Source organism: Panthera pardus, unplaced genomic scaffold (assembly GCF_024362965.1).
Source record: "Panthera pardus isolate Hobbes unplaced genomic scaffold, ASM2436296v1 HiC_scaffold_7, whole genome shotgun sequence".
Taxonomy (NCBI): domain Eukaryota; kingdom Metazoa; phylum Chordata; class Mammalia; order Carnivora; family Felidae; genus Panthera; species Panthera pardus.
Window position 1 is genome coordinate 10,248,759 of NW_026527002.1, and position 27,113 is coordinate 10,275,871.

Here is a 27,113-nt window from a genome sequence, read left to right on the forward strand (position 1 = left end):
CTCCCAAACGGTGAGATCATGACCTGAGCCTAAGTCGGGTGCCTAACTGACTGAGCCACCGAGGCGCCCCTCGAGAAAGCAAATTTTAAAGGCATAGGGAAAACGGTATCAGGTGCAAGAAAACACTAAATATGTAGAAATAGCTAAAGGAAAAAAGACTGCGAAAGTGATAAAAATAATGCTTCATGGAGTTTATTGAATGACATCATTCAATTAAATTATGATTGAAACAACAGCAATAACTGTTCTGCTATAAATCTGAAGGGGGGGGGTGTTTGGAGTTAATATAAGAGTAAATATATTAATCGATGTTAGAATTTTATGCATTGGTGTGTCAGAGGCAGCTACTAAATGGAGAGAAAGTACAAAATTTCCCATATTACAATGTAAAATTATGGAACGAGTAAAATGAGAACAATCTTAAAGAAGGTAAAAAAGAGAAAAAGGAACATGGAATATGCGGGAGAAATAGGAAGCAACATACTTAAATGGAGAAATAAACCCAAATATTTTAGGGTTTATATCAGTTTATATTGATATAAATAAAGCCAGTTTTATTTATTTATTTTTCTTTTAATTTTTTTTTTAACGTTTTATTTATTTTTGAGACAGAGAGAGACAGAGCATGAACGGGGGAGGGGCAGAGAGAGAGGGAGACACAGAATCGGAAGCAGGCTCCAGGCTCCGAGCCATCAGCCCAGAGCCCGACGCGGGGCTCGAACTCACGGACCGCGAGATCGTGACCTGAGCTGAAGTCGGACGCCCAACCGACTGAGCCACCCAGGCGCCCAAAAGCCAGTTTTATTTAAAAGTAGGGGCACCTGGGTGGCTCAGTCAGTCGAGCCTCTGACTTTTGATCTCAGCTCAGGTCATGATCTCACGGTTTGTAGGATCGTGCCCCGGGTGCCTTGGGCTCCGCAGTGACAGTACAGAGACTCCCTGGGACTCTCTCTCCCTCGCTCTCTGCCCGTCCCCTGCTCGAGCTCTCTCTCTCAAAATAAATAAATAAACTTAAAAAAGGTAAAGAATATCTAACTATATGCCATTTACAAGGGACCCATGTAAAACTTGACGATATTTGAAGTAGAAAAGTCGAAAGTACAAGGATGGAGAAAGATAAACTGTGGTTCTTAGCCCGTAATTTCCCGAAAGGGAAAAGTGTGCTAAAAATATACTTCTAATGCAGATACTTTAAGTGTCTCGCAGTGTCTGTTGTATTACAAGAGCTGGATTACAGGCTTAGAACCACAAGCTCCCCAAGTTTATGTTTCTTTGATGTTTTACTGTACGTGTAGTTTATGACCTCAGGCTGTCAACACAGCCCCAGAGCAGTCGGGACCATGGATAGTGTTTATAAGGTGATAATTTATTTTACTGATGTATTTGCAATATTTCTCTCTGTCACAACAAACTCATTTCATTTAATTGTTCAATTAGATAAGCTGGATTTAATACCTAATTGCTTACGAGAGCTCAAAGTGTGAAGAGGGAAGCTTTAAAAGCTTTTTGTTTTTTCCTGGTATGAGACGAAGTATTCTTTTTTAGTTCTCTTGTTAGAAATGATTTAAGTGATCTTTTTGACTTAATGCTCTTTCACATTTAACGGGAGCTGTTGCGGTACCTTCCATATAAATCCTGCTCATGGATAAAGGAAAAAATGCCAGTTTAATCTTTTGATGAAGAGTGCTTGCACATTTTCATCAGAGGGGTTTCAGGCATTTAATAAATATAAGTTGAATGAACGGGGAGGAAGGTTTTGAACTGGACAGAAGGTGAAGAACAGTGTGCAGAGCTGGAATTGGAAGGTAGGTTTTCTTAAGATGGAAAATACACTTAAACCAAATATGAACTTGGGGCGCCTGGGTGGCTCAGTCGGTTAAGCGTCCGACTTCGGCTCAGGTCGTGAGCTCACGGTTCGTGAGTCCGAGCCCCGCATCCGGCTCTGCGCTGACAGCGAGGAGACTGCCTGGGGTTCTCTCTCTCCCTCTCTCTGCCCATCCTCCCCTTGTACACATGTTTCTTCTTTCTCAAAAGAAACAAATACACTTTAAAAAATAAATATGAACTTGACAATATGTGTATAGACAGAGAGCCGTTTTAAGAAATGGCTTCTTAAGAAAAGAAATCCATCCCCAAGCTTTCACCCATGGCTAATTCAAAAATATACCACTAACCGAGTACCAATTCTACTGTGCAATACTTATACTTCACGATGAGCTGTAAGTTATTTTGAGATGTGGACGTTGAATGACAGGATAGGATGTGCACTGGTAAATTTTCACACCAGACGGGTGTGAAACGTACAAACTCATGCCTCAGCAAAATTACAAGACACGGACCTTATGGGCCAATAGGAATGGCGGAATCTGTGAATGTTAACCCTATGAATTTCTGGCTTCTACTCAGTCTTCTACTCATATATGCTGAAGAGTGTGGAAAACGATATTGTAAGTCAGAATAATCCTGCATACCACTTACTGTCAGAAGATGCTAATTGTGTACTAATTTCCTGAAATGTCAGCAACGGATACTGATAAAGATATAATCTAGATGCACAAATTGATCTTTACTATAGGAAGAACATTGATTTTCCCCCTCCTCATAATAGAGTACATAGCATTTATGTGTAGGGAATTCACCTGAATTACTCATGCGTCATCCAACATCAAAATCACTGGCCACAAACAGATTCTTGGTGCTCACCTTTAGGCCCAGGTACCCATCAACTGTTAGATACTGCTAGAATAACACAGGTTTTCTTAAGAATATTATTTTGTCCTCTCAAGGACCAGCTAAAGGGCGGGCTGTCACTAGCCCCATAAATTATTTATGTCATATCAATTAATCTCCGGCCTTTGTACCTTACGGGCTCATGGACAATAGGAATAAGCTGTGCAGGTGGACAAGACCAGCATGAGCAATGATGTTTGGCTACGCAGCTTTCCTAAAGTGTCCCCAGGATTTGTTCTAATCAGGGGTAGTAAGACAGCAGACATGGAAAGGACTGTCATGAAGGAAGACGCCTGTATTCACAGATACCTAGAAACAGAAGGCACAGCACACGGTCAAGGGGGCGCTTACGAGGCAGACACGGAGAGAGGGCTGACCGTGGCCCAGAGCCTTGTTTGGGGTTTTTGTGGGAAGGGATGGGTGAGGCGGGGTAGGTATGCTGAATAAGGATTGGATAGTTTGAACAACATCAGTGAGCTATGGGCTACAGAGGTGGTTCCTAGTTGTCTGGTCCTTGGTCCGGTGGAGATATATCGACTTGCTGTGAGTTTGACAAAGTGAACGACTAGGGGTATGTGTTCCAGATTGGTTGGTTTGTTTATCAAAAGTGTGCTCACAGGGGAGTCATGTCCTATTTCTTGGAATTAGCGAGCCCCAGGAGATGTAGTTTTTCCAGGATCAAGGCCCACATGCCAGAGCATCAAGAATACTGAGAATAAAGGGTGCCCGGGTGGCTCAGTCGGTGGGGCGTCCGACTTCGGCTCCAGTCACGATCTCGTGGTTTGCGAGTTTGAGCCCCACATCGGGCTCTGTGCTGATAGCGCAGAGCCTGGAACCTGCTTGGGATTCTGTGTCTCCCTTTCTCTCTGCCCCTCCCCTGCTCATGCTCTGTATCTCTCTGTCTCTCAAAAATAAATCAATGTTAAAAAAAATTAATAGAAAAACGAATACTGAGAATAATAAATTATAGTCGATGCAGCAGCCTTGTCTTGGTAATTAGGCTAAAGAAATCTAAGTCACTATTTATCTGTATCTTTAAAAAACTAATATAGCAGGGGCATTGGGGTGGCTTAGTCGTTTAAGTGCCCATCTCAGTTTGGGCTCAGGTCATGCTCTCATGGCTTTGGGAATTTGAGCTCCACCTTGGGCTCTGCACTGGCAGTGTGGAGGCTGCTTGGGATCCTCTCTCTCTCTCTCTCCCTCTCTGCCCCTCTCCTACTTGCACTGTCTCTGTCTCTCTCAAAATAATTAAATAAACTTAAAAAAATTGTATAGCTATTGGAAAGTTATCCATATAGGTCAGATCCCCACCAGGTTGTTTTTGGTAGCATGTTGACAGATTAATTTCCCCTAAAATAAAACTCTTGTAAAAGTCAAAAGAAAACAAAGGGCTGACACAAGTGACGAGTCATTAGTAAGATTAAAGGAAAAAGGAGGAATATGAAATAGTCCTGTAGCTGTGAGTATTTTGCATGGTAAATGGGCACAAGGGTCCTTCCCAGAAATGGGACAAATCTGGAAGATGCTTGACTGATAACCAAGGTAATGAAAAGATTATTTTGGTGTTTTTGAGTGAGAATGCACTTGGGTTTGGTGCAGACATTTAAAAAAGCTGTCTGGGATATTTTAAAGATCTAAAAGCTTCTGCAGGTAATTTTCCAAGCTAAGGACACTTAAGGCTTAGCTTCCTGTACAGATAACTTAATGTGACACAGAGGGAGAGACAGACAACCATGCTGGCATGGGGTTAACAGAAAGTAAGCCAGGAAACACCCAGGCTTCCGCTAATGGAAGGGAGTCATAGAATATCCCTGGTCCTTACCTTCCTCATTCTCAGTATGAAATGGTTGGGACGAATAATCTCAAAGGTTTTATCTAACCATCATGCATGTGCGCATGCACATGTGCACACACACACACACACACACACACACACACACAGCCATCACTGTATCCCTGAGATGTTGCCTTTTTAAAATAAGATTGTTAAATTAAAATAGATGCTTTTGAATGGTGAATTAAGCTTCATTTGGGATGTTGAGTTCTTTTTTTTTTATTTTTTATTTTTTTAAACTTTTTTTTTAACGTTTATTTATTTTTGAGACAGAGAGAGACAGAGCATGAACGGGGGAGGCTCAGAGAGAGGGAGACACAGAATCTGAAACAGGCTCCAGGCTCTGAGCTGTCAGCACAGAGCCCGACGCGGGGCTCGAACTCACAGACCGTGAGATCATGACCTGAGCTGAAGTCGGCCGCTTAACCGACTGAGCCACCCAGGCTCCCCTGGATGTTGAGTTCTACAAGACTTATTCTCCCTACTCACGATGCAGACCTTATATTTTGTGGGTGAAGTCTACTTTAATGCTTCATACATCTGTATTTAAAGGATTTACTGGGGACTGAAAAATGTAATTGGAAAAGCAAGTGATTTAATCTATTCAGTTTGTAACTCCATGCTTCTTAAAAAAGTATGTCCCCCACCAACATTTCTCATTTGGATGATACAAACTTGCATGCATCACTGGTCAAGGAAGGTATTAAAGAATACTCCTTTTAGGCAACAAGCATTTCCTATAGGTCCTAAAAATGGCCTAGTCATACCTTAGAGGTATCATCACCTTCATCTTCATGCACTGAACTAGACGGGGAAGGAGTTGCAGACTTGCTTCCGGGTGGAGATGGGGAGTTGTGGGGGACGCTGCTTCCTCCCATATTCAGGCCAAGCTGAGCACTTAGCTGTGACTGGTTGATGGTGGTCAGCTGGCCATGCTGCATCATTCCTGGCTGCTGCCTGATGTCTGCAGGCTGACCCCTTGGTCTCACGGCTGCCATCTGAGGGTGGGAGCTATATTGAGTTCCTTCTGGATTCCGTATATCTTGCATCTACCAAAAACAAAGATGGGAATCATTTTTCACAAACATATTTCCAGAAAAAAAATTTTTTTTAATTCTTTAGACTTCGAAAACTCTGTAGAATGTCTTGCTGAACTATGCATATTTCCACCTCAACCCCCAATCCCTCTCTAGCATAGAATAACCCTAACATATACATCACCTTAAAGCCACTGTTACCAAAGAATAGAACTTGAGAATTCAGTCAACATCCCATTTCATTACTCAAGACCTGATTAATTATATTTACTTTCTTAAAGACATGCAAACATATATCATTAGTAGATATTTATGACGTAAGCTTCAAAAATGATGCTTCTTAGAATCTCAAAATTATATAGTTATTAGTGATTACAGCATTGCAGCCATTCGTGAAACACTATTTCTTTTATTCTGATCCCTTAAGAAAGGTTTTGCGAGTTAAGTGTACTACGATTCTTAGTTTAATTCTATATGGGCTAGTTTTGGCTAAAATGATCTACTAACTTCCAGACTCAGAACACTACAGGCTGGTATTAACCAATTGATTAATTGACTATTGCAATGGTTTGACTGCACAGTCAGATTTGAAAGTAAAGCTCTAAAGTTGCAAGGTCACCATATTAATCCATTATGCTATCTGGGTCACTGCTTTTTAGCCTTAATGAGACTCACTCTTGTAATTCAAGCAATGAATTTTGTCTCTGCAAGGATTAGAATTAAAAGCATTGGAGGATGAAGCTCTTAACGTATCTAGAGGTCAAATGTGTTGTATAAGAGGAGTATGGTGGATTTCACTTAACGTTTCTCTGACATTTTCAAACTTAAACTAATGAGTATTTTGCCCTGCTTATAGAAGTGGCTCATTTTTTTCACTCTGAGGGGAGTTGGGGAGTTCATGCAGGTAGAGGATTATAAAACAAGAGAGGGGAAAAAAGAAAAAAATGGAAAAAAGAAGGGCAATGAAGAGGCGTATGGTTAGTTACATTTCAGAACTGAAAAAATAAAATTAATAATGATATCTTTTCCTGTTTCATTGAAAAAAAAATCCCACATGGTGTCAGAATGGCCCATAATTGCCTGTCAGCATATGTTCCCATGACATAGAAATACTGTAAAGGTCAATTAAATTACTTAGCCATAGGCTTCTTTTTGTTTCTTTTGGTAATAAAATCATTGTCTACCAATGTCGCCTAGTCGTTTTACCAACCTAGTTAGATCTGTCTGAAACTGAAGGTGAGACTGCAGAGGTGTCTGCTTGCATTGGAGGGGCAGAGTGAGAGGGAGGCACAGAATCTGAAGCAGACTCCAGGCTCTGAGCTGCCACATACAGCCCGACGCAGGGCTCAAACTCACGAACCATGAGATCATGACCTGAGCCAAAGTCAGACACTCAACCGACTGAGCCAGCCAGGTGCCTCCCCGCTTTTTTTCTTTTTTAATTTTTTTTTAATGCTCCGACTTGGTTCTATGTATCATCCTACACTCTGGCTCTGGCATCCTACACTCGTGGCAAAGGCTTAGGTCAGCCCCATGGTTTTGTATTTGCTGCTCTCCAGCAGCAAAAATCAACATTTTTTCCAGAATTTAAACTGTATTTCTCCAACCCTACTACTTTTTATGTACTCCATCCACGTTGTCTCCACTCACATTTACTAAAATGTTTTCTTCTCCCTTCATAGCTGTTCGCGTCACTTACATAATTTGATCTTCCTTATGAAATCATACTAGCTTTAACAGATACCCTTGAAATTGTGCCATTAACAGAGGGTATCATAAAAATCGAGGCCACTTTTGAAAGTACACAGAAGAAGCAGTCTATACTAGGTGGCTTTTCTTTTTCTTTCCTTCTTTTTTTTTTTTAATATGAAATTTATTGTCAAATTGGTTTCCATACAACACCCAGTGCTCATCCCAACAGGTGCCCTCCTCAATACCCATCACCCACCCTCCCCTCCCTCCCAATCCCCATAAACCCTCAGTTTGTTCTCAGTTTTTAAGAGTCTCTTATGCTTTGGCTCCCTCCCTCTCTAACCATTTTTTTTTTCCTTCCCCTCCCCCATGGTCTTCTGTTAAGTTTCTCAGGATCCACATAGGAGTGAAAACATACGGAATCTGTCCTTCTCTGTATGACTTATTTCACTTAGCATAACACTCTCCAACTAGGTGGCCTTTCAAGCCTACTTTCTAATGTTCTGGAGTCCTACTGTGTTTTGTTTTTTTTTTTCCGTAGCATGTAGAACACTCTCTTATTACGGGCACAGAGTTGTGGATGTCCATAATGGGACTGTCCTATCCAGGGCAGCTTCCTCTCCCCAACCCAGCACATGTTCACACATACACATTTGTAGGAAGACACATTTTTCTAGCCTTGTAAATTTAAAATGTTTATTAGCGGGGTGCCTGGGTGGCTCAGTTGGTTGAGCGACCGACTTCGACTCAGGTCATGATCTCACAGCTTGTGAGTTCGAGCCCCACGTCAGGCTCTGTGCTGACGGCTCAGAGCCCGGATTCTGTGCCTCCCTCTCTCTCTGCCTTAACCCACTCGCATTCTGTCTCTGTCTCTCTTCAAAAATAAATAAACATTAAAAAAATTAAAAAAAATAATAAAATGTTTATTAGCAAAATCCTACCTTAACTAAATCATCTTTCCAAAAGTTTTTGACTAATTGATAACTGTATTTCTCCTTCATATAAATGCTGTTACAAAGCATGACGGTTTGTAACCTACCTGTTTGGAGCCCACTGCTTCTTACTCTTTCAGAAATATTGTGGTTTTAACATGATATTGCAGAGGATGATTTTTAAATTGACCTACATACAGAGTTTCAGATTTATGACTACAACCAAGGGTCTTCAATGGCCTACAATCTCATTTTATGGCACCTATCTCCCCCACCATCTTGTAATCGGTCTACTTGTTTTCTCGTTTTAATGAATGTTGTAGACAGGCCTCTGAATACTACAATTCGTATTCTCACCTTTGTTTTATGAGTGGAGGAAGGTGGGCATCACTAAAGTGGGGTAAAGAATGACTTTAGGTAAGGACAATGAAGTACTCAACAGGGTACCTCTTTCTCAGCAAACTCATCATTAGTCCGAATATCATGTCACCATGATATTAGGCCAGGCAGGCAGCAGCTTTAACACTGAATCAAAGAATAATTTTCCTGTGTGGAGGGCGAAAAGCACAAATTGGAGAGCACAGCCATCTCTTCAGCGCTCAGATGCATTTAGGAATGTCAGATATTAACACCCATTTCCATATTAGTATTTCCATTTTACCTTGCGCTCACGGAAGTCAGTTCAGTATTAATCATTGCCTAATGTATAATATGGGGAAAATTAAACTGGATGGAGTCTGATTATTGACAAATAAGATTAATTAGTTAGCTCATGAAGGTAAGCAAATGTTTTGATTACTGGTTTCCTTCTAGAAAGATATTGATTGACTACGGTCTTAATGCCAAATATAAAACTTCGCCTCGCAAAATATTATCTCCGTTAATTTCCAACATTTTGAACGTATTGTGAATAGTTCACTTCAGGCATGTTTAATAACAACTGCTCTTCTCTTTGATTCTTCTTGCCTCCTTCGTTGACTTCTTGTCTTCCTACAACTCTCCCCACCTAAACTATTTCCCAGCATTCTGCTTGAGTCACATTTCGTCCACCCCAAAGTTTCCTTTCTCAAACTGGTACTGTGCGTCCAGTTTCTGTTGATGAAACCTTCATCCTCCCTGTCATCCCTACTCAAAATGTTTTAGTCACTTTTGATTCTTTCCTTTCCTATCAGTCTTGTGAGTTCCACTGAGTCTGCTCAAAAAGAACGCTTCCATCTGCCTTCTATTCATGTCCACACCCATTCATGTACTTCATGAATGCCTTCATCACCTCTTCACTTGCAATGGTTACTAAACTAAAAAGAATCTCTTCGCATCCACCCTGAAGAGTACCGCAGAATCACTCTTCATGAGCCACAGGCTCAAAACCTTCCCGATGATATCTGCCTATCAGATTACATCCAGACTCTTCAGCGTGTCATGAGAGGTTCCGAATAAACCATATGCCCTATGACTATCCTTCACACCTTTACTGCTCAGCCAAACCCAATTAATTGCTCCTCTTTGCCTACGTCTCTCTCCCTTGAGCGTATGTCTTTGGCTGTGTTGCTCTTCCAGCATTCAGTAGCCATTTTTTGAGCCGTTGCTGTCAGAAAAATTTAAAAAACGGTTAAAAAAAAAACCCCAAACTTTGCTCAGTGATCTGTGGTTTGTTCAGTACTTTTATCTGTCAAGCGTTATTATTCCCCTTTGAGGCAGCCCTATAGAAATGGCTGCTCTGTACAAGTCTATTGAGGATAATAGAGTTTAAATGATCTCAGGTCTCTCTACCAACAAAGATCAAAGTGGAAATGAAATCTGCTCTACATATTTGTGCTTTTCTCAATTCCATAATGCGATTACCATATTGATACTATTTAAACCTTAAATATAGTTTAAAGGCAAGTTCAAAAGTCACTTCATCTCCAAATCTTCCAGAACCTTCTTCTTCTGAACTGCTAAAGCATTTTGTCTATACTTTCTTTATGGGACGCCACTTGTAGATTTCTTAGTCTACTATGTATGTATCTCCTAGACGGTATTCTTCATTAATGTGCTTTTCACATTAATGTGACTAATGTGTTTTTCAATCCCTCATGAGATCTCTCTTAATTAAATTAGGCATTCCGAGTATTCAAAAAATATTTGCTGAGTCAGTATATAAGTGAAGAAATGAGTACTATCTGTAGAAACCGACTAACCAGTTTGATGAGTTTTCTCTTTTTCCAGTGAGCTTCATCTAACATCAGTCCCGATTTGAATAATGTCTGTTTCCCTTTGTGGCAGAAACCCAACAAAGGGCACTTCCTAGCTTCATCTGCAACTCTGTCGGGCCATGTGACCGCGTTCTGGCTAATGAAATATAAGTGAAAGTATTGTGTGGGTACTTCCAAGAAATGTCCTTAAAGGGAAAGGCTCACCGTCCTTTGTTCTTTCCTGCTGGCAAAACTGTGGGTGCGATCGCTAGAGCTTGGGGGAAATGTCTTGAACCAAGAGGCATCGCCTTGAGGACGTTGGCGGCACAACAAAAAGATGTTTGAGTGTTTGATTATTCTGAAACTACAAGACCCTGGACAATCTACTTACTGTGGGAGTCTTTAAAGTGAAAGGAACGTAAATGTCTGTCCTTTTTAGAGTTACTGTCATTTTGAGTTTACTTTTACGTGAGGTTCAACCTAATCTTAACTGATAGACCCTCATGGATTATAAGCGCAAAAAGGCAGGGTTGGAATCTCTTTTGTTTACTAGTGTAGCCCTAGTATCTAGGACAGATCATGGCAGACCATAGGTATATATAATATGACATATATTTCTTGAGTGACACTGACTAGATGTTGAGGCCAGGTACAATTAAGATTAATGATGCGGGCTTCCCATGAGCAGCATTAGACATCTTTGATCTTTTGGGAACTTCGTTTGCTAACTTCTCAGGACTCGAGCATCTCCAAGCTACTTTCTGATGTGTTTATTTCTCGTTTTGTTTATTTCAAACCCAGTGAACTTCATTTTTCCTTGGCTAAAAGTCCTTGGTATTGTTAGCATTTTACTTTTGAATGGCTCTTAATATCTATCTTCCCTTTGGGGAAACTCAATCCACTGAAAACGGGTGCTAAATTTCACTTTTCTTGGGAATCACAACTGTTTCCTTAAATTTTACAGTTTGCTACTGAGGACTGATGTGGTCCTACAATTACGGGAGCTGACAAATGTCAATGAAAATAATGGAGGAGGATTACAACGATGACGAGAAGATGTCAACGGAGTTCTTTCAAAACCTTTTTTCCATGAATGGAGAGCAAAAGCTCAGTTAAAATCACTTAGGAAACCAAAGCAGATACCGTGTATTCTCCCTCATGACCTGCCTTGTGATCCGGGGCTTGGTCCTAATACCACGCTCCGCCCCCCCCCATTACCGACAGTGTTAAAAGCTCCAGGTTGAGGACAGTGCTCTAGCGGGAGACCTCGGGTATACTATTTGATACATGTTCCAGAGTGCGTTCGCACTGTCTTCTCCTTGGATTTTCTTTAAAGGGGCGGGGGGGGGGGGGGGAGGAATCCCAGGTAGCTCATTTCAGATTATTTTTAAAAAATGAGCCACGTTCTGGTGTAGCAGCCATACCCAAAGCCAAAAACCAAACACTTGGAGCAACGCATCAGTGACTGGACGGCGTGAAGACTGCACACCCGAACGGCACCGGAAGAAAGGAAGGCCTGCATTTCAGTGTTTGAGACCGTGTGAATTCACCATCCTTCCAGAGTCTGTTTTCTTCTTTCAAATGTCAGCATCCCTTCCCGGCCCAACATGCAAGCCTTGAAAGCTATCATTATCTCTGCCTCTAGCCGACAATCCATATCAAAACAGTTGTACACATAAAACCCTAATGACGTCTTGGCTCTCTCTGCCCTGATCCAGCTGTTTGAGTGAATAGCAGTTGGTGAACAGAGCCTGGAACATGGGGAGCCCCGAGGCCTTATTTGCTAATGTGGTTTACCAGCTGCTGCTTTCTGTGGTCTTTGCCGGCAAGGCCTGGACGTGTGCCAATTGCAGCGGGAACAGCAGAACGTGAGGAATCTATGAAGCTCGTCCATTTACCCCTGTCTGTCAGCATTTGATACCCTTCACCGTTGAGCGCTTTCCCCGGGGCTATGAGGGGACCCTGCTGGCTTAGGCTGTGACAAGGGCTTACTCTCGGTTCTATCAAACACATACCGTCCTTAGCATCTAAAGAAAAACTTCTGAGCCTGCTGTTGGTAGTACGTAGAGCCTTACATGATCAGTCAGGCCAGGAAGACCAAGTAGTTCCCATTTTTCTCGGGAATAATGCACTCTACGAGTCTACGAGAAGAATGTAAATGTTGATATTATTTAAGTTCCCAATTTGATTACATATTTTTGCCAGGGATTCAATTAATATGTAAATGTATACACCAGAATGAATGCGTGGCTAAATTTAATAATCAAATTTCATGTATTATTTTCCTAAGTGCATATTCCAAGAGAGAGCTAAATTATTTGTTGTCCAAACAAATTAAATAAATCGTTTCTAGGTGATCTCCATGTGTGTTCTATTTATTATTTAGAAACGTGTAATTTAAATAAACTTCGACAGTTTTGCTGTTAGACTTCTGACATTGAACATTGATAATGTCAAAAGGGGAAATCTGGAAAATACATATGCAAAGCACATGCTGTAGTTTTAAAGATTAGGAAAAGTGAAGTTCAAAGGCAAGACTGGATATTTTTATGAACATGTATTTTTATGTTCAATATTGAGTCAGAATAACTTGATGGAATCGAATTTTCTTCCAAAAGACAATGTGAATAAACAGGGCTCAGATTTCTTCACAAAACACTAAAATGGGATATTTGTAGTTTAGTTAGGGTAAATAGTAATTATAAAACTAATTATCACAGGAAAGCAAGAGCTCTGGAGTACAATTCATTAGATATTTGCCAAATGGAAAGACATAGCACTTTCTAGAACCACCATCATAGGGAAAGATGAAAACTACCTCAGTGAAACAAATGGTCAAGCCCATGGGAACTTCCATAATGCCTAACCTTCCTCCTCCCTCAGACTGGGGTCTCTCCCTCATTATGGCCTCTTCCATGAATGGGACCCTTCTCACTCAAGGGATTTGATGTGTTGGAGGAAAACACCATTGAAAGTTTTAAAAGTCAGGGCCAATAATTATACTGGCTAAAGATCATTTCACCAATTTTCAATTTAATCAATGAAATTTGTGTATGCTTTCCCAGGCATGAACCAAAGATCAGATGCTAAAGGGCAGATAGCCACAGTGGGGGTGTGTGTGGGTGTGTGTGGGGGGGATCCCCAACTTCTCAATGTCCTCATCGTCTTTGCCAGGTCCTGCCCCTGTGTAACCAAACTTGACTTCTATTTCTGTCACACCTGCTAGATCTAGAGAGCATCTTAATCGCCCTTGTGTGTGCGTCTGGATTGATCCGTATAACCAACCGGACAAGCAACTTTACGCCATTTTTAAAAATTCCTTTTTTCTTCCTTTTTCTAGACGTGAGGCAGTGTGCCATCGTAGAGGGGACCTTGCTCATGACATCATCGGGCTGACTCTGAATCGAATGATCTATCTTACTTTTAACTGAATTGCCTCTTGTTTTCCACCTCTAAACTAGGGATAACGATTTTTCAACAACAACTATTTATTGGTGCCGACTCTGTACCAGCCACTGCAGTTGGGGCCACGTTAACAATGGCGAGTGAGCACGCTGAAATCTGTCCTTACGCAGCTCACTTTCAAGAGGGGGAAGTGTACTGACCTTAAATGCTTGCTCGAGGATGGGTTAAAATAAAGACTATGAAGATGTTCTGTCAAATGTAAACCTATTTTTGACCACCCGGGTCACCTTTAGTGGAAGATGGAGATGTTTATCTTTTGGTATCCTCTGGAGTCAACTTTCCTCAACTAGTCCTAGTTCTTGGTGAGCCACTGACATAGTCGTGACCAGGCATTCTGGTAGCCAAAAGCTTGCATCCGTGGAGATCGTCTCCAGGATAAGCTGGGCAGCTTATGTCAGAGAGCACAGGGTTTCACTGTGAGAAAGTCAGTAGCCCAGATAAAGGTTGAACTTATAACCCGGATTTTAATAGCTTCCCAATCACAGCTAACAGGCTAACTGGTAGCTACAAAGTTCAAAAAAATTTAAATGCGTAAAAAGGTATTCCAGGTCACAGTATACTCTTCTCTCCCATTAAACTCTGGACATATAATCCCCTCTTTGGATCACAACCTTGGCCAGAAGGTTATGGGGTATAGTGGCACACGGTCGGCAAGATATTTTTCACTCAAATTGAGGCATCCATTTCTGATTGCTTCACGCCAACACTATTCGCCTCCTACTGTTACTGTTAAACTATCAACGTCAGTATTAACAAGCTGACATTGTGCTCCAGTGTGCCCTTGACGGGACTCTTCTGTCTGGCTCAAAGAAAAGAAACATGCAAATGTACAACAGGCAAGCTTGACTCTTAATTGACGAAGAGCATCTCTCATAATTCCAATTAATGGCGTACGATGAAGACCGACTAAAAGCTTTGTCTCATCCGAAAGGGTTTAGGAGACCATCTGGTCAACTCTCTGGTTCCCCAAATACCTGAGTTGGTAGTACACCTCTGGTAAAAGGAGTCTATGAGTTGGCACTGGGTCTACCTATGATGAGAGTCGATGAAGCCCTTTATTCGTATAGATCGCGCCTTTCCTTTTGCGTCTGCACTACAAAGTAGACGCAGCGCTTTGTTCATGGAACTATAATCTTATATTAAAGTGTACTCAAACATGCTAATGTCTGTTCACATCTCTGCTTTGATGTGCCAAAAGAAGGGACTGAATAATGCGCCTTATTTTCAGAATACTTTCAAAGGATTGCGTGCATGGGAACAAAAAGAATGGATTGGAAAGATAGGTGACAAGAAATTTGGTAAATGCTACGAGACACGCCCTATGGGATCTGTGGTTTATCTACGAGAAATAGCTCTGTGTATTTATAGCATCACAAGTCAGCTGAAATGGTTCTTTATACTATATTTAAACCTGAAAATTTAACTGAATTTCATACTTTCCACTGCAATGTTAATGGGATGTGAGTAAAAATGGAGATGTCAAGTGGAATATTGACTTCTTAACATCAGTTCAGAAAGTGACATTTGAGTTCTTTTAGAGGCTCTTAAATCATTAGATACACATGACATTCACTTAAAAGTACATCTCAAGAAGCAAAATTAAAACCTTATATTCTGCTTGGGCCCGATAGCTTTCTTATGCAGAATATTTGTATGTTCCTAGGTTATTGGGGACTTGAAGAAAAGTACAATTTTAAATTAGTATTTTATTATGGAAATCTTCCAATAATCCTTTTAATAATGTATTATAAAACATTTAAAATAGCATGAAACCAAGATAGGAAAAGGCTAGAAATCCTCTCCTATTGAGTATAATATTAATAATTTGGTAAAATCAGTCCAGGAAAATTACCATGTCTTTCAGTTCCTTTAAAGTGTCTGACTCTGTAAGTGACCTTAAGCTCCTTTAAAACAATTAAAAAATTCAAATATTTGGCTGCCAAAATTTTATAGCATGTTACATAATGGGATGAATATCGTTATATACAGTCTTCATAATTGTGGGTATACCTAATTTCGTTAATATTAACATCACTCATTTATGCTTTTATACACTTTGAGTTCTATAAGGTCAAGGTCTCAAAACTAATCATAAAAACTAGTGACTGCTATTCATGCTAATATAATCACCCTTTCTCTAAAACAACTGCCAATAAATTTCATTATAAAAAGTTATTAAAAGGGTTAAAAACCTATTAAATGTCAAAGAATTTGCCTGACTCAAACTTCTAATAAAGAAAGAGAATAGGCTTTCTTTCTGAATTATTTAAATCTTTACTGACTGTGCATTGAACCATGAAATTAGAAAAGTGTTATTAGGAGTGTTCTCTGGTTTTTATAAAAGTTGGAGCCCAGAATGTATCAAGCCACAGTCTTTAACTAGACTAGTTAAAGCAGTAGGTTTTTAATCCCAAATACATGGCTTCTACTGATATAAAGGTCATAATTAAAACTCTATCCTGTAACTTGGTGATAATGAAATTATTATTGGAGAGGCAAACATGTTCATTTAGAACATATGAGCTACATGTTCTAATTTTAATTTGGACAAATGTCTTCAATTTTGTGCATCTTTCAATGTCCACTAACATAGAGCCACACAACCAATAATTAGGTTTTAATAGTGACTAATTTTAAAAACACTAATGTTAACAATTTGAATTTTCTACCATTTACAGGTTTAACATCTACAAAATCTATGTTGAAATTAGGTAATTACGGCATAAAGAGTTAAAATGGATCACAATTCTTCATGATTATAACCCTGTGTGATGATGACATAAGTTTAGGTATCAGTTGAGTGGCTCAGTCGGTTAAGTGTCCGATTCGTGATTTTTGTCTCAGATCATGATCTCACGGCTTTGTGGGTTCAAGCCCTGCATTGAGCCCTGTGCTGGCCGTGCATGGCCTGCTTGGGATTCTCTCTCTCTCCCTCTCTCTCTGCCCCTCCCCCACCTGTGTTAGCTCTGTCTCTGTCTAAATAAACTTAAAAAAATTTAGGTATCAATTATAAAAAATAGCTAATATATCTTTCCCATTTTAAATCTATTTCTCCAGGAAATGACGCTTAGTACAACTGATTTAAACTGGTCGATACCTGACACACAGATAACTGTCCACAGATCAGTCTCAAGTGCTCAGTGATAGCCTTTGATAATTGTGGTCTTAAGTTCTTTTGTTAATAATATCTAACACTTACGGGTCCTACCTGATATACTAAGCACACTGCCTTATTTAACCCTCACAATAACCAGGTGAGATCATCAGACCCGTGGAGGACCAAAGGCTCAGTGAGAGGATCACTCAGCTATCCAGTAAGTGAACCAGCTTATATTGGTCACAAGCTGCCTGATCTCCAAGCCTGTATCATAACCATGACACCTGTGCTCTGGATCCAGTATATGTACTGATGCGTTAGATGTTCTTTTAAGAAAGTTTAGCTGAAAGTGCTTGCTGGGGAAGACGCAGCTAGAACCTAGAATGACTGAATCCAATGTGCCGATGCTTTGGGTAGGAAATTCAGTCCGAAGTGTTTTACTGAACACTTACTCTGTGTCCAGTACTATGATAAGTCATAGGGGCAATTAAGGCAGATAAGACTGTCCCTATGATGGGAGAGCTCACAGGGTAGGGAGACATACTATAATAGTCCGAGGGGATTAGTTGCCATAACCAAAAACACACCGCCATAGGATTGCAGAGGAGAAAGGGTGGTTTCCGACTGCACTGAAATGTACAAATGATGTTGCAACAAGGAGTCTGTCTGTAATGCATTGAAACTGCTGTGAGCACCACTGGGAACTAAGAAGGCTTTTAAAACAAAACACACGAACAAAAGCAGAAACAGACCGATAAAAACAGAGAACAAGCTGATGGTTGCCAGAGGCGGAGGCGGGGATGGGCAAAATGGGTGAAGGGAGTGGGAGCTACAGGCTTCCAGCTATGGAAGGCACAAGCCACCAGGGTACAAAGCACCGCACAGGGATTACAGTTAATGGTGCTGAATTGGCGTTGCGTGGTGGCAGATGGTAGCTACACTTGTGAGCAGAGCACGCTGTCTAGACTTGTCCAGTCATCACGTTGAATGCCTGAAGCCAAATGACATTGTGTGTCAACTGTACTTCAACAAAAAATGTTTTCAGTATGTTTGTGTGCTTTAGAGAGGGAGAGACAGTGCCCGAGTGGGGGAGGGGCAGAGGGGGACAGAGAGAGGCACAGAACCTGAAGCAGGGTCCAGGCTCTGAGCTGTCGGCACAGAGCCTGACGCAGGGCTCGAACTCGTGAGCTGCAAGATCGTGACCTGAGCCGAAGTCGGATGCTTAACCAACCCAGCCGCCCCAATTAAAAATGTTTTTTTTTTTTTTTTTTAAATAGGAAGACTTTGGAACAGTAGAAGTAAGTGGGAATTGAATTCTGGAGGCAATTATTACGGACACTAAGATACATCGTTTGGGGCGCCTGGGTGGCTCAGTCGGTTAAGCGTCCGACTTCGGCTCAGGTCACGATCTCGCGTTCCATGAGCTCGAGCCCCGCGTCGGGCTCTGGGCTGATGGCTCAGAGCCTGGAGCCTGCTTCTGATTCTGTTTCCCTCTCTCTCTGCCCCTCCCCCGTCCATGCTGTGTCTCTCTCTGTCTCAAGAATAAATAAACGTTAAAAAAAAATTTAAAAAAAAAAAGATACATCGTTTGATTGTTAGATGGTCTACTATACTTGCTCTACTTTCATAAAAGTAATGATTTATGTAAGATAATGTGAAATAAAATTGAACAAACTAAAATAATTGTGTGGCTTTTCCACTAAATTCAACCTTAACAATTCAACACACAATCAAATCACATTTTTTAAAAACGTGACTGAGGGTAATCTGATGGTTTGATGCCTGCTTGAATTGTCAAATGCTTTAGCTTCTAAATTTCAGGATTGCTAGAGACTTTGTCTGTAGTTTCCAGACTATCTGTCAATATATATTCTGAGGTATCCAGTTGTTCTAACTGAAAGAAGCCAATAAACCACACTAACATTTGATGCTCCATTAGCAGAGACCATTTTGTCAGCCCCTAAATATGGGCCCACAGTTTCAAAAATAATGTGGGTTATTACACCTGCTCCTAAATCACGCTATGGGCACACCAACAGTAGTCATTTTGATCCAGATCTCTAGCTACAAATGCTGCCCCACAAATTATGCTTTCTCAGAACAACTGACTCAAACATTTTGATCAAAACTTTTCTTTATATTGCCCCACTCGTCAATCGGTGCCATTCACTTCTTAGTGACACAAGTGATCTAGAAGGAAAAAGAAAAACAAAACACTTTGCAAGGGAGGTAAGAATGCACGAGGCTTCCTGTGGTCCAGGCTGGGCTCATGGATTAATTATGTGAACGCTTCACGACTCTCTGAGACACAAAGGAAAGAGTACAAGGAACAGAAAACAGATTCACAGTGGGGAATGAGCACTGAGTGGACCTCGTCTGCTTAAAGGGATGTTTCCTTTCCCTTTAATAGTAAAAGACTAAATGGATGCCTGATGGGTGTATGAGGGCTGGTATCAGGAATTTGGAACAGAAAAGATCTTTCTGCACATTGCATTCAATTTTTGATAAAGACAACTTTTTCCACCTGCTTATTAATCATTAAGTGGTGTCTCTCCCACTTGTTCTCCGTGAGAAAATGGATGGCTGGTACTCTAGGGAGCCATTGACCTTAAGGCACAGTAGGGGGCGCATTCTCAGCCAGAGTCTGTAAAGAATTCATCCACATGAGGGTGATGAATCTGTGTTAGATTATAATCATTCTGATGTGTGCCCTGAAAAGGAGGCTATCTTAGAATAAGAATTCAATTAAGTTAGCAGTAGCTCTTAATATTCATGCCCATAATCTGGGTAACATAATTTCAGTAAAATGTCTAAAAATTCCTAGGAAAGCAGGGGTCCTTTTTCACTGAAATCTAATTTAGTGTCTTGGTATTTTGTTTTGTTTTAATTCTTGCTGAAAACTGTTCTAGAATGCCTTTGCCCACTTTTCTGCCCCGGGGTAAACATCGATTCTAAATGAACTGTAATAAATATTCTTTTTATCATGAATCTTGAAAGATTTCAAGAGCCTGAGTTTTTCTCTTAAGAATTACTTTGCTATTTTGTGGTTGTGGAATGTTGACTTAACATTTGCTGATTGGTGGACATACCCTTTCTAACGAATGCATTTCTGGCCTTTCAGGTGCTTTGTGCAAAAAGAAAAGTAAGATAAAATAAAGTGACAGTTAGCCGAGAAGCTTGCTTGGATGGACTCTTGTTAATAGTTAATGTAGGTTTTAATCTTCCAGGGGGACATTTTTAAAAATTAGAAGTAATATTCAATTTGTTATTTTATTATCTCATTTCCCAAATTTCAGTAATAGCATTGACATATTTTAACAAGAACAAACAACTACCATCACCTCGGATAAAGCCTAACGTCTCTTTTGAGGCTAGATCCATATACTAAGAGAGCTATATAAACAATAAAATCCTGTACTGTAAACATTTACTTGCATATAGTTCTATAGAGATTGCTGTATGAGACTACTATGCTGATGAACCGCAAACATTTCAAGGCCACCAGCATAAAAATTACTTACTATGAAAACTTGTGGCAACAAAGTAACTGATAAAAACGGCTGTTGTATTAGAATTTACTTTTGAACACATCGACTTCTATTCTTTCGATTCTTTCCTTATACAATGCCATGGGAGAAGCTTAGGTACATTTTTTCCCAAAATGATACCCTGCATTCTCAAAAAGTGTTAATTGGCAGAATGGCAGTTTGGAATATAATTAGAATCTTACTGATTTGTCAGTTTTATATATTGATTCTTGCAACTCTGCTGTCCTTCATTCCCTGATAAAAAAAATAACCCAAATAACAGTGCCAAATCAAGTAGCTGTTAAGAACGTTAAATGTATGTGCCACTGAAAGGCAGGATATTTCTTGTAAGTTATGAAAAATGTACTTTGCTCATGGGTAAAATGTAGTTTAATGATATGGAAATAAGTTCATGCTTCTTCTATATTGTATTTACAATTTTGTGTCTAAAACATATTTATTATTTCTAGCATAATTGTACGACCACAAGATGACAGCTCCAATAAATGGGAAAAATCTCAATTACATTGATCAACTGAAGGAAAAGAGAAAAACTCGCATCATTAAAGTTTAGAGCCTATTACAAGGAAGCAAGAAAGAATATCTACCCTGCAGTTTTTAAATTCAAAACCATCTGATCATTTTTCTGCACCTACCTTTATAGAAGCTAATAGAATTTTTCAGTCACAATTTATTTTCTAAAGAAAAAAAGTGCTCTTGGAAAAGACAGAAGTCAGAACCTTTAAAAGTGTGCATTGCATTTTATTTCCCCTTTCACAGGCCAGGGGTATTTTAGTTCAAGACTATAAATATTTATATGTTAATGTTTTCCTTTTTAAAAATGTTTTTATTTATTTTTGAGAGAGAGAGAGAGAGAGAGAGAGGGAGGATCCAAGGCAGGCTCTGTGCTGACAGCACCAAGCCTGATGTGGGGATCGAACTCACAAACCGAGATCATGACCCGAGCTGAAGTCAAACACTCAACTGAATGAGCCACCCAGGTGCCCCCCATGTCTCCCTTTTTAAATGAAGGTTAGGGAGATAGCTTTGGGGAGGCTTATGTTTCTTGCCTTCTTCCACCAAAACTTTTGTTGGATGCTCACTATTTATGACACAAATGGAGGTGCTGGGATGGATTTGATAGAGTAGAGGGCTGGGGGAACTAGAGTGGGAGTGGGGGGACTGGAGGAACTAAAGGGGGAGGGGTCCAGATGGACAAGACTCTACCCGTCAGCCTCAAGGTCACTCTCCTCAGAGAGGCCTGCCCTCTCAAACCTACAAAAGTAGATCCATCCTTCTTCACCCAGGCATTTTTTTCACAGCATAATAACCGTGTCTAATTATCTAGGGTGAAGCTCTGCAAACCTTAACATCCACATGAGTCCCTAGATATCATCTTAAAATGTGACTCAGATTCAGGGAGTCTGGGAGGGGACAGGGATTCAGCATTTCTAACAGTTCCCAGGTGGTACCAGTGTGCCCTACTCAGCGTGTTTCTGGATTGACTCCCCTAACCAGAATCCAAATTCCGAGGGCAGGGTCCTTTTCCTGCGTTTTTTACTGCTCTGTTCCCAGTGCCAAACTCAGGTACCCTGAAGAACCGGGCTCAGAGGAGAATTTTGCAGTAACAACTGAATACTGAACCCTTTGGTAAAGCTCCAAGCTCTCCCAGAGAGTTTTGGCCATCGTTTGTGGATTTCTGTGCTAGTTTTCACGCTAGGAGATTACGACCCAGAATCACCAACTGACAGTGGGCCACTTTGACCTGGCTTTTCTGTGGGTAGACCGATAAGAAAGTTATTTCTTGTAGGTCCTAGGTGATTATTAATTAATAGGGGATCAAGAATGGAGAAGCCTCCATCCATTAAACGTGACAGAACTTGTTGAGTAAAGTGAGAATAAAACCATGCCTCTTGGCCTTCAAAAGTTTTCAAATTCTAGGGGAAAATCCTTCTAAGATACTTAAAAATTAGTATCTAGAATTTCTTAACACACTAAAAACTTAAGAAAGAACAAAATGAAAATAAAAGTACAACAATAAAATTTGTGAAATGCAGCCAAAGCAGTGCAAAGAGGGAAACTAATACCATGAAATGCATATATTAGAAAAGAAGAAAGGTCTAAAATTAATAACCTAAGCTTTTTATCTTAGGAAACTGGAGAAGGAAAAGCAATTTAAGCCTAAACATAGGAGAAGAAAAGAAATAATAAAAATTAAAGGTGAAATCAATGAAATTGCCAACAGAAAAATATAAAAAATCAACAAAGCAAAAACCTACTTCTTTGAGAAATCAGTAAAATTGATAAAGCACTAGACAAGCTAATAACAAAAAAAGAGGGGACACTAATTACTAATATCAGATATGGAAAAGGAGTCATCACTACTGATCCCAAACACATTAAAAGGGTAATAAAGGAATGATATGAAAAATTCTATGTTCACAAATTTAACAATTTATTTTTTATTTTTATTTAAAAAATTTTTAATGTTTATTTATTTTTGAGAGAGAGAGAGAGAGAGAGAGTGAGCATGGGAGGGGGAGGGGCAGACAGAGAGAGACACACACACAGAATCCAAGGCAGGCTTCAGGCTCTGAGCTGTCAGCACAGATCCTGACATGGGGCTGGAACCCACATGACCTGAACTGGAGTCAGACAATTAACCTACTGAGCCACCCAGGTGCCCCACAAATTTAACAATTTAGATGAAATGGAACAACTCTTTGAGATTCAAAAACTACAAAACTCATACAAAGAAAAATAGATAACCTAAATAATATTACATCTATTAAATAAATTAACCAATAAAATATAAATAAACAAAATAAATTAACAGCCTTCCAAAAACAATCACCAGGTCCGGATAGTTTCTATCAAACATTTAAGGAAGAAATTGTACCAATTCTCCATAATATCTCCAGAAAAAGAGGAAACACTTCCTAACCTATGTTATAAGACCCCAAATTTCTTAATATCACCACAGATTAAACAAGAAAACTACAGACAAGTAACTCTCATGAAGATAAATGCAAAAATCTTCAATAAGATATTTGAAGGTGAATCTAACAATGCATAAAAAGAATTACACACCACAGACAAGCAGAATTTTCTAACTGTGCAAAGCTAGCTCAACATGAGAAAATCTATCAGGATAATTAAACACATCACCAGGCTAAAGAAGGGGAGGTGGGGGGAGGATAAAAATTGATGTTAAGGGTACAAACTTGTAACACTTAGTAAATAAGCCATAGTATAATGAATATAGGTAACATTGTACTATGATTACATAATGTGATAAATATCACTACAGTGACAATCATATTGTAATATATAATGTATTAAAGTAACAAACTGTATACCTTATTTACGCAATGTCATATGTCAAATATATTCAATGAAAAAAAAACAAGCTAAAGAAGAAAATCATATGATCATATCAATAGAAAAATCATGTGACAAAATCTAAACCCATCTGTGATAAAACCTTTACCAAACTAAAAATAAGAAGGAACTTAACTTCATTTTAAAAATCTATGGAGACCTTTCAGCTGACATCATACTCAGTGATGAGAAACTGGATGTCTTCCCCTTAAAACTGGAAACAAGGAAAGAATGTCTCTTCTCACCACTCTCATCTAATGTTATACTAAAAGTCCTAACTAATGCAATAAGACAATAAAAGGAAATAAGGGGTTATATGGCTTGGAAAGAAAGAAAGAAAAAGAAAAAGAAAAAGAAAGAAAGAAAGAAAGAAAGAAAGAAAGAAAGAAAGAAAGAAAGAAAGAAAGAAAACTGTCTTGATTTGCAGGTAACATCTTGTCTATGGAGAAAATCCCAAAGATTCAACAACAACAACAACGACACAAACCTCTTAGAAATAATAAGCAAGTAAAGTAACTATAAAGGATATAATGCTTTGTCAAACATCAGCAGTGAGAAATTGGAATTTGAAATTTAAAACAGGTTCTTTAAAAATAGTATTCCAAAAATGAGATATGTAGGCATAAACATAACAAAACATATACAGACTCTAATACAGAAAACCATGAACGCTGAAGAAAAAAATCAATGAGATCTAAATAACTGGAGAGACATTCTGTGTTCAAGTATTGAAAGACTCAATATTGTTAAGATGTCAGTTCTTCTCAACTTGATCTATAGATCCAACATGATCCCAATCAAATCTCAGCAAGCTATTACATAGATTAGGAAAATGGGTTCTGAAGTTTACAAGGAAAACAAAGGACCTAGTATAGCCAACAGAATACCGAAGAAGAAGAACAAAGTTGGAGAACTCATGCTGCCTGATTTTAAACTTACTATGGAGTACAGTAATGAAGACAGAATGCTATTGGCAAAAGAACAGACATGTGGATCAATGGAACAGAATAGATAGCCCAGAAAAAGATCCATACAAATATAGTCACTGGTTCTTGGCAAGGGTACAGGCAATTCAATGGAGAAACAGTCTTTTCAACAAGTGATCCTGGAGCTATCAGACATACACATGCAAAAGAGAACATGTACAAGATCTTTCATTCAGTACTAGAAGGAATGCAAAATGGTACAGCGAGTTTGGAAGACATTTTGACAGTTTCTTACAAAGTTAACACAGTCTTACCATTAGTGATCATACTCCTAGATAATTACCCTATTGATAGGAAAAGTTATGTCCCCCCAAGAAGATGCGCACAAATGTTTGTAGCAGATTTATTCATGATTACCCAAAAAATCCTTCAGTAGGTGAATGCACGAATAAACCCTAGTATATCCATGCAATGGAGTATTATTCAGCGATAAAAAGAAATGAGCTGTCAAGCCATGAAAAAAACATGAATGAATCTTAAATGTATATTGCTAAGTAAAAGAAGCCAGTCGGATAAAGCTATATACTGTATAATTCCAATTATATAACATTCTGGAAAAGGCAAACCTAGATAGACATAAACACTGATTGTCAGGTTTTGGAGGACCAGGTAGCTATATAGGGAAAATGAAGGGAATTTTTTAGGGTAGTGAAACTTTTCTATGTGATACTGTAAATGATGAATAAAAGATATTAAGCATTTGTCAAAACCTATAGAACTACACCACACACAAGGTAAATCTTAATGTAGGCAAATTAATTTAGGGGGTTGGGGAATCCCAGGATGGAATGAAGAATATGAAAAAAGAATCCGAATGTATTGCAAATATATGAAACAATTTCATTAAAGGAGATGGGTAATAAGTTGCTGACCTAAGTAACTTTGGACTTGAGTGGTCTATCAGACTAGCAAAGTAGTCTATCAGAAGGCAAAGGGACTGTGCATAAGCACTGTATCCTAGTTGATAAAGTTGTTTTGCACAATTCTGATAACGCTATACACATGGTTCCTGTGATAGGACAATAAAGTAAATGGAGTGGATAGTGGGGGCCAGGTCTCTCGCTTTTGCTGTGGGAGGTTACAGACAAGCAAGGGCAGAAGTCTCTATGGCAACAGACTCAAGTTGAAGACACCAGTATGGGGTACTGTTTGGCTTAATAGACACACAGGTGGCTACATATAAAAACCTTTATAGATGTGTGTATAAATACAGATTAATATCCATGCATACATCCCCCTGCTCTGTCAGCTGGGAAGTCCTGGAAGCAATGAAACTCCAGTAGCAGTGAGCCTATGCAGTGCCCAGATTTTAGTTTCTGATACTATTGTCCAAGAAAAGGCACCAGGGTTCCATGGAGAAATGGTTGGTTCTAGGACCGGAACAGAAGACACGTAAGATGAAGCTGGATTAGCAATTTGCAGTGACAGAAAATAAGAACGGGTCCAAACAACAAAACACACATATACAGTGATAGGAGTTTGTTAGATGGATACAAAAGCCAACTGAAAGAGTTCCCAATGGCCAAACTGAAACAATTTGAGATAGATAGACGATAGATAGATAGATAGATAGATAGATAGATAGAGAAACTAGTATTAGACTTTAACCCAAAGTCTAAAAATACTCATGAATCCATAATGAAGAAAAAAATGAATGAATAAACAAATGAGAGAGAATAGACAAGTCTCCAATGAAGAAGAATTAATACATAAAAAATAATATATGTAGGGATGTCTGGGTGGCTCAGTCAGTTAGGTGTCTGACTCTTGGTTTCGGCTCAGGTCACGATCTCATGGTTCGTGAGATAGAGTCCCACATCGGGCTCTGGGTTGACAGTGCGGAGCCTGCTTGGGATTCTCTCTCTCGGACCCTCCCTTTCTCTCTTTCTCTCTCTCTCTCAAAAGAAATAAATAAACATTAAAAATAATTTATGTAGATAAGCACCTTCAAACCTGGGGATCGTAACTCCCCACTCGTTAAATGTGGGCTGCACATGACTTCCTTGCCAAGGGAAAATTTAAAATAAGAGTAACTCTACAGTGGAGACATCTGACACCCATTACCTCGGACAGGTGATCAAGGTTAACACCAACCATGGTAAGTCACATTGATAATATAAACCCTTAGCACGACCTGATGGGAATGGTACTTTTTGGTTTTCCTTCTGAAACCACATGACTCCAATCTAATCGTGGGAAAAAAACATCAGATGAATCCTGAGCGAGGGACATTCTAAAAAATACCTGGCAGTGCCTCT

General features: G+C 39.5%; 1 protein-coding gene across 3 annotated transcripts in view; it reads right to left on the reverse strand.

The window, feature by feature from the left end:
* Nucleotides 1–27,113, reverse strand: part of TOX (thymocyte selection associated high mobility group box) — a 306,419-nt gene that overhangs the window by 42,891 nt on the left and 236,415 nt on the right. For all 3 annotated transcript variants that reach the window (XM_019421274.2, XM_019421273.2, XM_019421275.2), the window contains one exon: nucleotides 5,332–5,613. In XM_019421274.2, coding sequence (XP_019276819.1) covers nucleotides 5,332–5,613 — 282 coding nt within the window. The remainder of the gene's footprint in view (nucleotides 1–5,331; nucleotides 5,614–27,113) is intronic.